The sequence below is a fragment of the Engystomops pustulosus genome, chromosome 6 (genome assembly GCF_040894005.1).
Source record: "Engystomops pustulosus chromosome 6, aEngPut4.maternal, whole genome shotgun sequence".
Lineage (NCBI taxonomy): Eukaryota > Metazoa > Chordata > Amphibia > Anura > Leptodactylidae > Engystomops > Engystomops pustulosus.
The window spans coordinates 127,280,611-127,292,788 of NC_092416.1; the positions used below are offsets into that span (position 1 = coordinate 127,280,611).

General features: G+C 43.2%; 1 protein-coding gene across 1 annotated transcript; it reads left to right on the forward strand.

The window, feature by feature from the left end:
- Window positions 1-488: 488 nt before the first annotated feature.
- On the forward strand, window positions 489-9,302 carry RPS21 (ribosomal protein S21). The gene is made up of 6 exons (XM_072110964.1): window positions 489-631; window positions 2,782-2,857; window positions 4,071-4,134; window positions 4,441-4,512; window positions 7,479-7,534; window positions 9,231-9,302. The coding sequence occupies exons 2-6, from the start codon at window positions 2,808-2,810 to the stop codon at window positions 9,238-9,240; spliced, it is 252 nt and encodes an 83-aa protein (XP_071967065.1). The 5' UTR covers window positions 489-631; window positions 2,782-2,807; the 3' UTR covers window positions 9,241-9,302.
- The last annotated feature ends 2,876 nt before the right edge of the window (window positions 9,303-12,178 follow it).

The following is a 12,178-nucleotide window of genomic DNA, read 5'->3' on the forward strand; positions in this document are numbered from 1 at the left end:
ACTGCACATTGTACAGCATATTATGTATATTACATGTATATAAAGGTGCACATCCTCCATTCTTTAGTGTGTCGGGTTGGATGCCGGGGCCCACTGACACTGCAGTCCCCATAGCAGTCACTATGGCTTCTACCCCTGTAGTTATGTCCCTATGACTTCTAAAAGGTGAGAGGTAAAAGGGTGTGGCCTGAATGGTTTTGTATATGAATAATGGATGCCACCTGCGGATGCGGCCTGTGCTTGTTCTATAGCCGGTGGATTATCATGAGCACCCTCTTGAAAAACATAATTTGTTTTTGCTTTTTATCTTGCTCATAATAAAAAAGCAAATACTTTAGCCCTAAACAATACAAGAGAACAACAAGACCACAACATATTTTATAACTCATCACAATGTGCGATTATTAATGTGTTATTTCCTGTAGATTTTTTTTTAGCGTTTAGCATATAAACATGGGCGCCGCATGTTCCGCTCTAGTATAAAGCTTCTAAGCGTTGCTACGGCAGCAGCAAAGACTTCCTGTTACACTGAGTGAATGACCCGGAAGTGTTCCCTTCCGTCGCTTTGACTTGTCTGTTTCCGGGGCGGTGCTTCCTCCTCTTTCGTGTCCGCCATTACAGTGAGCAGGAGGTGAGCTCTGGGGCTGCGCGGTGTTGGGGGCCTGCGAAGCCGTCCTGTGTATGTGCAGCCGCCATGTTCGTGTTTTTGGGGACGGGGGACCATCCTCGGGCAGATCCGTGCCTGTAGCGAGCTCTGGGTGCGGGCTTATAGCGGCACACACGTGCCTAGGGCGCCCTGTATGGAGGCGCCTGGTGGGAAAAGAAATTGTAACATGTAAAATCGGTGTCACGTCACATACAGAGGCCGCCAAGTGCTGCCAGCATTGTCTCCCCAGCTTCATCATTGACCCCCAATGATGTTACCCGCAGCATATTCAATGGGCAGGATAGCAGTTCTCTGCAGACCCCACATCTCTCTACCTCATGCAGGGACTTGGTTAATTTGTAGTATAATACAGGATAACTAATGTATGTACACAGTGACTCCACCACCAGAATAGTGAGTGCTTTACACAATATCTCATGAGCAGAGCAGGGATATGTTCACATAAATCAGCACAATGGCAAGAAGCATTGATGCTAATTTGAGGGTAAAAACCCATAGCTACTGATAATTATGAACAGACCTTTAACTTGAATTCCATTTACCTACCTGAACTCAGTACATGGCAATGCCCACACTTCCTGCTTATACCTTTTATTATATAACATAGGCACATGAGGTTAAAGTACTTTGGGGGAGTTAATGGAGCAGCTCTGAATCCACAACAATATTTATAAGGGCTTGTACATCATTATGAAATAATCACAATTACTGGCGTACAGAAAGTAATTATTTTCCTCTTTACGCCACCTCCACACTTGCGTATCTGTGCACTTGCTACAGCCAGCAAACATTCAGGTTGCAGAACCTGGTGTACGCTGGTGCAGCCAAATATCCAATATGAATTATCCAGAGGGGTGGGGCGTTCATCCCATCCAGGTGTACAATAAATGTTCCCTACCGACACTCAGGGTGCGGTCACGCGTTGCGTTTACCGCATGCGTTTAAAAACGCATTGCTACAGCTGAAGGGATATTTGCCTAATTAAACAGCTGTTAACGCTTGCGTTTACAAAACGCAAGTGTTAACGCATGTGTTAACATCGCGGTTAACGCATGCGTTTTGTAAACGCATGTGTTAACAGCTGTTTATTAGGCAAATCTCCCTTCCGCTGTAGCAATGCGTTTTTAAACGCATGCGGTAAACGCGACATGTGACCGCACCCTAAGGGTGAAGACACACGTGGTGTTTTTGGGCCGTTTTTACTAAGTGCGTTTTCAGATCGTAAAAAACACATGAGTTTTTTACGATCTGAAAACGCACTTAGTAAAAACGGCCTAAAAACGCCACGTGTGTATTCACCCTAAGGGTGAAGACACACGTGGCGTTTTTGGGCCGTTTTTATTGCGCAATTTCGGAAAAACAGACAAAAACGCAATACGTTTTTCCGAAATTGCGCAATAAAAACGGCCCAAAAAAGCCATGTGTGTCTTCACCCTAAGGCCGGTGCCACACGCACCGCTTTGTCTGCGTTTGAAAACGCAGGCAAAGCCGTGCCCACCGGGGCGGGCCTCGGCCTGATCGCAGCGGCTTCTTATGAAACGCCTGCAATCGGGACTGAGCTGCCGGTGTTTTGCGTTAATTTAATGCAAAATACCGGCGGCTTGTTCCCGATCGCAGTCGTTTCCATAGAAACACTGATGCGATCGGGCCACGACCCGCCCCCGGTGGGTGTGGCTTTGTTTGTGTTTTCAAACGCAGACAAAGCGGTGCGTGTGGCACCGGCCTAAACCTCTTAATTTTAACAAGTCCCTTAGTGTTGGAGACCAGCCTCACAAACTGTGACAGCTGCTGTTTAGGACAGAGTTCACAATTACAGTGATGTTTATTTTGGAAAATTTAGTTCTATGCAGACAAAAGACGTTCAGTAGAACTGTAAGGAGTCCCCAGACTGTTGATAAAATCATGCTAGTATATTGCGTCCTGGCTTGTGACTAGTCTGCCCTGTGACTCCTTAGGTCACTTTTATGCAGGGTTCAGTTATTTTCTGTGTAAAGCTGAATATTCCAGAATATGCTAAGACATTGTTATGATGCCACCACACTACATGACAGGCTGGTGACAGCTTTTAGCCTGAAGTTCTCATGACTTTTAATCCTGGTATTTTATTTTGTCAGGTTTGTTTGACATTGGCCAAGCCAACATGCAGAACGACGCTGGTGAATTTGTGGACTTGTACGTCCCCCGTAAATGGTATGAAATGGATTTATATCTTGTATTTAAGTTGTTGTTTTTTAACCCTTATGGAGGTTAGTTGTAACATTAACTCCTTAAGGACGCAGGGTTTTTTCGCTAATTTCTCGCTCTCCACCTTCAAAAATCCCTAACTTTTTCATTTTTCCGAGTACAGAGCTGTGTAAGGTCTTATTTTGTGTGTAACAAATTTTACTTTCCCGTAATGTTATTTATTTTAACATGCCGTGTACTGCAAAGCTGGAAAAAAATTCCAAATGTGGAAAAATTGAAAAGAAACCGCATGTGCGTCACGGTCTTGTGGGCTCAGTTTTTACGACTTTGACTGTGCGCTCCAAATAATGCCTCAGCTTTATTCTTTGGTTTGGTGCGATTGCGGTGATACCAAATTTATATAGGTTTTATTGTGTTTTAATACATTTTCAAAAATGAAACAAATGTGTACAAAAAAGGAAAAAAAATGTTGCCATCTTCTGATGCTAATAACTTTTTCATACTTTGGGGTACAGAGCGGTGTGAGGTGTCATTTTTTTGTGAAATGAGGCGACGTTTTCATTGCTACCATTTTGAGGTCTGTGCGACATTTTGATCACTTTTTATTCCATTTTTTATGTGATGTAAAAAGGTGTAAAAGTCGCATTTCGGACATTTGGGCGCCATCTCCCGTCTCGGAGGTCACCGTAGGCCGTAACTGTTTTTATATTTTGATAGATTGGCATTTTGGGACTCGGCGATACCTAATATGTTTGTGATTTTTACTGTTTATTATGTTTTATATCAGTTCTAGGGAAAGGGGGGTGATTTGAATTTTCTTTATATTTATTTATTTATTTTTTCACTGTTTCTTAGACCAGCTATGGTACATTAACCCAAGATGGTCAGATTGCTCCTACCATATACTGCAATACTTCTGTATTTCAATATATGGCATTTTTGCAGCTTCAATGTAACATTGAAGACCATGGCAATTTGTTTTTGAAAAGGGGTGTTGTTGGTCAAAAGAACTTGTATAATGTCTCTAACAAAATGGACCTCTTATTTTAAAATAAGGCTCATGATGAGACTGATGTTGGGGCCAGTGTTTACAAGCTGAACAGCTACAACTGAGGCTATAACTGTGTGATGTATATACTTGAAGGTTCTTGTTTTTGTAACAAAGGGATGCATGTCAGTGACTGCTGTTATATAGTTTAACATTAAGTTTTCTTTGTAGCTCTGCTAGCAACAGAATCATTGGCGCCAAGGATCACGCCTCCATCCAGATTAATCTTGCTGAGGTAAGTAATCTTAATATAGTAATAATGTTACTATATCAAATTAAATAAAAATTATTTTTTGGCTGCAGATGGTGAATACAATTGAGTACAAGTCTGCTGCTGCAGTGCCTCTAAATCTGTACATTCTTTTAGTACTGCCTTTTATGTTTAACTTCAGCTTCTCTGGGTCTTTCATACAGTCACATTATAGAGAAGGATCTTATTTGCCTCATAGGGTACAATTAAATTGTATTGAGTTTACCTCTCGCAGTTCAAAACTATGTAGCTCTAAAGTTTTTTTAAATTTTTTTTCCCCCTCTTCTATAGCTTGATAAGGCAAATGGCAGAGTAACTGGCCAGAACATTACCTATGCCATCTGTGGCGGCATTCGCAGGATGGTAAGTTGCCCCCTGGCTTAAATAGTAGTTTCAAAGTCACTGATGTTATATGCTCTAAAGCCACTTTCCAGAAGACTAAACTATGGAAGAAGTGCTTGGCCCCAGTGTAAAGAGAAATCTTCTCATCTCAGACAGACCCCCACCACTGTAAAGGGGATTGTCATTGGTGCATAAGTGTACTTACTGTAATGAGTCACAATGGCTGCAGAAATTATAAATCCATGTGTTGTGGGTTAATTACTGGACCTAAAATTGCACAGCCAGTAGCAATCTGGGATTAATAATCCAGTGTTTATTTCTCAGTGGCAAAATGCAACTAGATTGCCGTAAAGCAGGGGTCATGAACCTTTTTGGTTGAGAGAGCCATAAGCGGCACATATTTTAAAATATAATTCTGCGAGAGCCGTACAATATGTTTAAAGGGATACATGCGCTAACCGCTGCAGGACATCCCTATACACACTCTAACCGCTGCAGGACCTTCCTCATACATGAGCCCACCGCTGCAGGACCTCCCCATACATGAGCCCACCGCTGCAGGACCTCCCCATACATGAGCCCACCGCTGCAGGACCTCCCCATACATGAGCCCACCGCTGCAGGACCTCCCCATACATGAGCCCACCGCTGCAGGACCTCCCCATACATGAGCCCACCGCTGCAGGACCTCCCCATACATGAGCCCACCGCTGCAGGACCTCCCCATACATGAGCCCACCGCTGCAGGACCTCCCCATACATGAGCCCACCGCTGCAGGACCTCCCCATACATGAGCCCACCGCTGCAGGACCTCCCCATACATGAGCCCACCGCTGCAGGACCTCCCCATACATGAGCCCACCGCTGCAGGACCTCCCCATACATGAGCCCACCGCTGCAGGACCTCCCCATACATGAGCCCACCGCTGCAGGACCTCCCCATACATGAGCCCACCGCTGCAGGACCTCCCCATACATGAGCCCACCGCTGCAGGACCTCCCCATACATGAGCCCACCGCTGCAGGACCTCCCCATACATGAGCCCACCGCTGCAGGACCTCCCCATACATGAGCCCACCGCTGCAGGACCTCCCCATACATGAGCCCACCGCTGCAGGACCTCCCCATACATGAGCCCACCGCTGCAGGACCTCCCCATACATGAGCCCACCGCTGCAGGACCTCCCCATACATGAGCCCACCGCTGCAGGACCTCCCCATACATGAGCCCACCGCTGCAGGACCTCCCCATACATGAGCCCACCGCTGCAGGACCTCCCCATACATGAGCCCACCGCTGCAGGACCTCCCCATACATGAGCCCACCGCTGCAGGACCTCCCCATACATGAGCCCACCGCTGCAGGACCTCCCCATACATGAGCCCACCGCTGCAGGACCTCCCCATACATGAGCCCACCGCTGCAGGACCTCCCCATACATGAGCCCACCGCTGCAGGACCTCCCCATACATGAGCCCACCGCTGCAGGACCTCCCCATACATGAGCCCACCGCTGCAGGACCTCCCCATACATGAGCCCACCGCTGCAGGACCTCCCCATACATGAGCCCACCGCTGCAGGACCTCCCCATACATGAGCCCACCGCTGCAGGACCTCCCCATACATGAGCCCACCGCTGCAGGACCTCCCCATACATGAGCCCACCGCTGCAGGACCTCCCCATACATGAGCCCACCGCTGCAGGACCTCCCCATACATGAGCCCACCGCTGCAGGACCTCCCCATACATGAGCCCACCGCTGCAGGACCTCCCCATACATGAGCCCACCGCTGCAGGACCTCCCCATACATGAGCCCACCGCTGCAGGACCTCCCCATACATGAGCCCACCGCTGCAGGACCTCTGCCGTAAAGCTCCAGATTTCAATGTCTGATGTTACATGATAAATCTGTCATTTTATGTAAAGATTTTGGCCAACTTTTCACCAAATCATTGTCTTAATTTATACCATAAAATGTGCAAATAGGTAAATCTCTGAAGTAATTATACAGTTTATTGGATTGTGAATTTTTTTTGTCTGTTTCTGCATGACATCTTTGTTATTGCTAGGAATATTCTGTGTGCAGCCCATGTCTCATTGCTTTTGCCTAAGACTAAATAGTTAGTCCACTTGTAACTAATGGACTACATGCCAGTCCTTCAAACAATTCCCATACCTGGTTGTCTAACAATATGCTTGCCCAATTCTTTTAAAGAGCTGACTGCTCGGAAGTTTATCCCAATCGTTGTCAGGTGCCATTGACTTGGCTTAATCTGACAGCAAGCGAACAGCCAGCTTTAAAATGTTTGTGCAGATTTTTGGTGGCTATGGTGAATGGTAAGAAACATCCTAAAGGCAGTTAAAGAAGGTCTGGGGCAAAAGCCTCTGAGCCATGGACATGAATCTGGTCCAGTTCTACAAGAGCAACTGTTACTTGAATTGCAGATAAAGGTGTCATTTTAAGAATATTTATGCATATCCATAGGATATGCATAAATAAGCATTGACCGTTAGCGACCACTCTTCTTTCCAGTGCTGAAAATAGCCAATTGTATAGATTGGCCACTCATGTGCAACAAACTGTTGCTGTGAGAGGATTGTGGACCCAAATTGATAGCTGAAGATCCCTTCCACCGGTCCTGCACCTGTCATTGTGTAATCTATAGCTTATTCTGTGCATATCATGCATAAAAACAGGTGATTACCCCTATAATAGCACAGCACTTTGCTGTGTTCTGTGTGGGTACAGATCATGCTGACCCCCGTGCACCACTGCTGATGCATCACATTGGCTTCTAAATCATTATCATTTTGTCTTCAGGATTCACAGATGTCAAACTAAAACATAAAATATTTGAGATTGATCATAAAATGGCTTTACAAATCTTGCTGCCAGATATACTACATATACCTTTTTATCTGAGTATATGAAGCAGTGTGTGAGAATGTTTAATAATAATGTCCTTCTTCTTTTCCCACAGGGAGAATCCGATGACTCCATTCTCAGGTTGGCAAAAACAGACGGCATTGTTTCAAAGTACGTACTAAATTTCTGACTTCAATATATCAGGACTCTTTTCAGCATTTAAATGGCTGGACTTAGAGGTTGTCAGTCAATCCTTTCCATCCGTGGCTGCTTTTGTGGAATATGAAATAGTATTATTTTGAACTTGGAGGAACCTAAAGTGGTATAATGAACACTCGCTGTAATCTAAAACCTCCCTTAACCATTTTGCAAATGAGCAAAAATGCATATTTGGTTCCAGTTTTCAAAAAAAAAAAAGCAAACAAGTAAAATCGTTAGATTTGACCTGCAGAAATATTTTGCACGTAAACATATTATGCTAAAATATAACAATCTTATTGTGTTGCACACTTGGCTCCTAGGAGATAACAACGGCTCAGGAGCGGTCCACAAACAGTCCTACAATTAAAACAAAAGGAGAAATTACTCTGACCGGAGCTCCGACAGTCCTTTATAAATTCTTTATGCATCCAACAAAGTATATTGCTTGACGCATTGATCCTTTTCAATAAGTATTGCACGTCACCATTCAGACCAACTCCATCGCGTTTCCTAATCCTCCTTCATTGCCATCTCTTTAAGACAATTTCACTAGAAGAAATACGTGTATGGATAGTGTAGTATATTCTTTGTAGTTTCAAATTTTATTTAAAAATATACTCACAAAATATTTGTAAAAATGCGCAAATCTAGACATAAGCAGGACGCCAGTCACACGTCCACCCGACCCTGGGTTTTACCTACACAGCTTCTTCTTCAGAGGCGCGTATTTCTTCTAGTGAAATTGTCTTAAAGAGAGATGGCAATGAAGGAGGATTAGGAAACGCGATGGAGTTGGTCTGAATGGAGACATGCAATACTTATTGAAAAGGATCCATGTGTCAAGCAATATACTTTGTTGGATTCATAAAGAATTTATAAAGGATTATCGGAGCTCCGGTCAGAGTAATTTCTCTTTCTTTTATATTATGCTAAAAACTGCACTGAACAATTTAAAAAAAAAAAAATTTCTTTTAAGGAAATGGTAACTTTAGAAATTACTTGCCCTTGAAAAATGTGATATGGCTCTTAAATGTGTGTTCATTCTCTCCCATAGTATGGAGAAATTGCAGAAACTTCAAAACATAATAATTGTTCGTTTTTTGTTTGTTTTTTTTTGGGTGTGGTGTGAGTAGGTGCTATGATAAATATAGTGACCAGATACATACCGTATATACTTGAGTATAAGCCGAGGCCCCTAATTTTGCCACAAAAAACTGGTAAAACCAATTTTTTTTTACTCAAGTATAAGCAGAGGTTTTTTTTGTGCTGAAAAACTAGGCTTATACTCGAGTATATATTGTAGTTGTATTTTCTATTAAAGTCAATGGGGTTGTTTATTTATACTGAAATTATTGCTAATTCTTGTGCAGTGTAAGAATTTGCAATAACAATAGCGCCTACACCACCTCCACGCCATTTGGGTCTGGAGGAGGCGTAAAGGGGTGCGGCGTCCGATGGAGTTGGGACACACGGGTGGTTCCGTCCCATGTCTGCGTTCTTTTGTAAAAACAAAGAATTTTCCTATCACAAATCTACCCGATAAAGTCTCATAGATTAGCACTAGTAGTGTGCAGCGGTAAATGACTTGTGACCGCAGGGTTGGGGCAGGAAATGTTTGCCACAGTGGTTCTATATTTCATTAACTAATATTTTTTTCCCTTTCTAGGAACTTCTAAATGAAAAATCCTTTGGATTTGGAAGTCTTGTAAGAAAACAATAAAATGACAAATAAAAACTGTTCTGGTGTCTTGTAGTCCCTGAGCAACTTATGTTTTCTGCAGTCTTTAACCCCTTCAGGATGTAGCTTTTTTATATGTTAAGGCTGTCCTTAGGGTAAAAAAACACTTATACCTGTGATTTTGACATTTGTTGTCTTGTGAGACATTGTAGTTTGTTAGTATAATTTCTCTGATCAGTATTTTTCAACCCCACAGGTGGATCCCAAATAAAATGCACTATGGATAGCGCATAGTAAAAAATATCCATTGTTATATTGTCCCCAGCTCCTGCTACGGGAGACAAACACTCCAAAAATCAGAATGCATATTTTCCTGTGTTCCGCAATACCCCATATGGGCCAATAATGTACAGGCTAGGCACACCGCAGAGCTCAGCAGGGAAGGGGTGACATGATGTATAAGCTGGTAAATATGGAAGCACTCCATACATAGTCCTGGTTTTTCTGGGCATGTCTCACAATGATAAATGGTGTCCTTCCGAATGCCTGTTTTTGGAGCACACCCTACACCTTTTTGTGTCCTTCCCTTCCTGGCTGTTTGGTGAATTTCTTCTGGAAAGTGCAGTCCTGTTACAATGCTGGTGGTGCTGTGTGTAGACATTGTCCAGGTAGAGGTGGTAGCCCTGGTCCAGCAGTGGGTACACAAAGTCCCACACTATGTTCCCTATAACACCGAGGAAGGGGGACATTCTGGGGGCACTATAGTGGAGTCCTTACCTTCATATACTCTGAACTTGTAGGTATACACTGATGTACTTTAGTACAGCTCATAAATCTTCACGCCATACCTTGCCCTCTTATTGGGCAGATACTGGCGGAATTGAAGTCTCACTTTGAATTGTACCAGGGACTCGTCTATGGCCACATGTTTCTCAGGGGGTATATACCTTGGCTAATATGGGCCTGACCTTAACACCTTCGGGACCGAGGACGAACTAAATCATCCTCGTGCTGCGAAGGGTATATGGACGCCTCCATCTTGGATGGCCGATCACCACCCCCTGTGACGGCATCGGAGGGCGGCAATTGGTTGGCATGGCAGGCTACAGTCTCATTTGAGACTCGCAGGCTTGCCATGTGCAATGATCTCTAATAGCCAGCAGATGGCATGCTATTCAAAATCTTTGTAATATTGCTATATATTGCAACAAAGTAGTATTGCAGTATATAGTATTAGCAATTGGACCCTTCAGGGTTAAATTACCCTGGAGCGTCTGAAATAATGGTAAAAATGTAACCCCGTAATGGAAAATAGTGCCCAAAGTCGAAAGTGCCATTTCGAAGCCCTCACTAATGTAATAACCAAGCACATGAACTCTTATCTCTCCTTGGCTTTCCCTACATTTGTGTATAAACTAATAGTCCACGCTGACACAAACTGAAGCCCCCCCCCCATCACTTCACACAAGGAAGTGGCAGGAGACACTCTCCAAGTCTGCAAGCTGTGCCCTCATGTGCTGTGCTGGATTGTTACTTAGGTAGATACATAGGTTATAGATGGATAGATATATAGATACATACACTCATGCCACTTTATTAGGTACACCATGCTAGTAACAGGTTGGACCCCCTTTTGCCTTCAGAACTGCCTCAATTCTTCGTGGCATAGATTCAACAAGGTGCTGGAAGCATTCCTCAGAGATTTTGGTCCATATTGACATGATGGCATCACAGTTGCCGCAGATTTGTCGGCTGCACATCCATGATGCGAATCTCCCGTTCCACCACATCCCAAAAATGCTCTATTGGATTGAGATCTGGTGACTGTGGAGGCCATTTGAGTACAGTGAACTCCTTGTCATGTTTGGCTGTAGTCGGTTGGTGGAAGTGCATCCAGTATGGCCGTTTTCATGGTGATATGCAGGGATGGCAGTTACACATTATTACTATGGTAACAGCAGCACAGTCTGTTACAACATCACTGGGAGCTGAGCATAAGAGGGAGGAGGAGTTACTGAGAACTAAAGGATCATGGAACTTGTTTCCAGTGCCGGTCATCTTAGTGATAACTTCACCTACTTTGGAGAGGCCATAAATTTTGTAAATCCTATTATTTTAGCTGCGTTTTGTGACTGATGGCATTGAGTATTGTTGTACTCGTTTATTTATATCATCATGGATTTTTGTGTCAGACGTTCATATCCCCGGAATACCCCTTTAAGGCTCAGCCCCATTTTTTGTATTCTGACTTGCGTCGCTTTATATGGTTATAACTTTTGAACAATGTTACTTATCAAAACGATTCTGAGATTGTTTTTTTGTTTTTTTTTTCCCCACATGTTGAACATTTTAGTGGTAAATGCTGGCTGATAAGTTTTGCTTTTATTTACAGGAAAATTATGAATTTTTTTGAAAAATTTAACTTTTCTGAAATTCTAAATCATTACATTTTGAGCTAGATAGATTTACCACCTAAATAAGTTGCTGAATAACATTTCGCATTTGTCTACTTTACATTTTCATAATTTTTGTAATGTCTGGATAATTTATTTTGATGTTGTGTGGCTTACAAATAGAATAGCGATTTTCCGTATTTACTCTTTTGCGGATAAATACTGTTTTGAATTAAATTTTACATATTTAGCATCAAAACCCCCTATACAATCAACCCATCTTCAAATCTGCACCCCTCAAACTATAAGAAACAGCTTTTACGAAGATTGTTAACCCCTTGAGATCTTCATAGTAATTGAATCTAAATGGAGGTGAAATTTAGAATGGTCAAATTTTGTCAGTTATACGTTCATTTAGCCCTAAAATGTACACATTTCCAAAAGATAAAAATACAAAACTCGCCATACAATTTGTTCTGCAGTTTCTCTCGAGTACAGAGACCCCCCACATGTGGCCGTGACTTGTTTTATGGACGCACAGCA

Excerpts from the sequence above, each read along its gene's own strand:
- RPS21 (XM_072110964.1), top strand. The coding sequence starts at position 2,808 with ATGCAGAACGACGCTGGTGAATTTGTGGACTTGTACGTCCCCCGTAAA. Across the intron at positions 2,858-4,070 it reads TTGTACGTCCCCCGTAAATG|CTCTGCTAGCAACAGAATCA; the intron begins GTATGAAATGGA and ends TTTTCTTTGTAG. Across the intron at positions 4,513-7,478 it reads GTGGCGGCATTCGCAGGATG|GGAGAATCCGATGACTCCAT; the intron begins GTAAGTTGCCCC and ends CTTTTCCCACAG.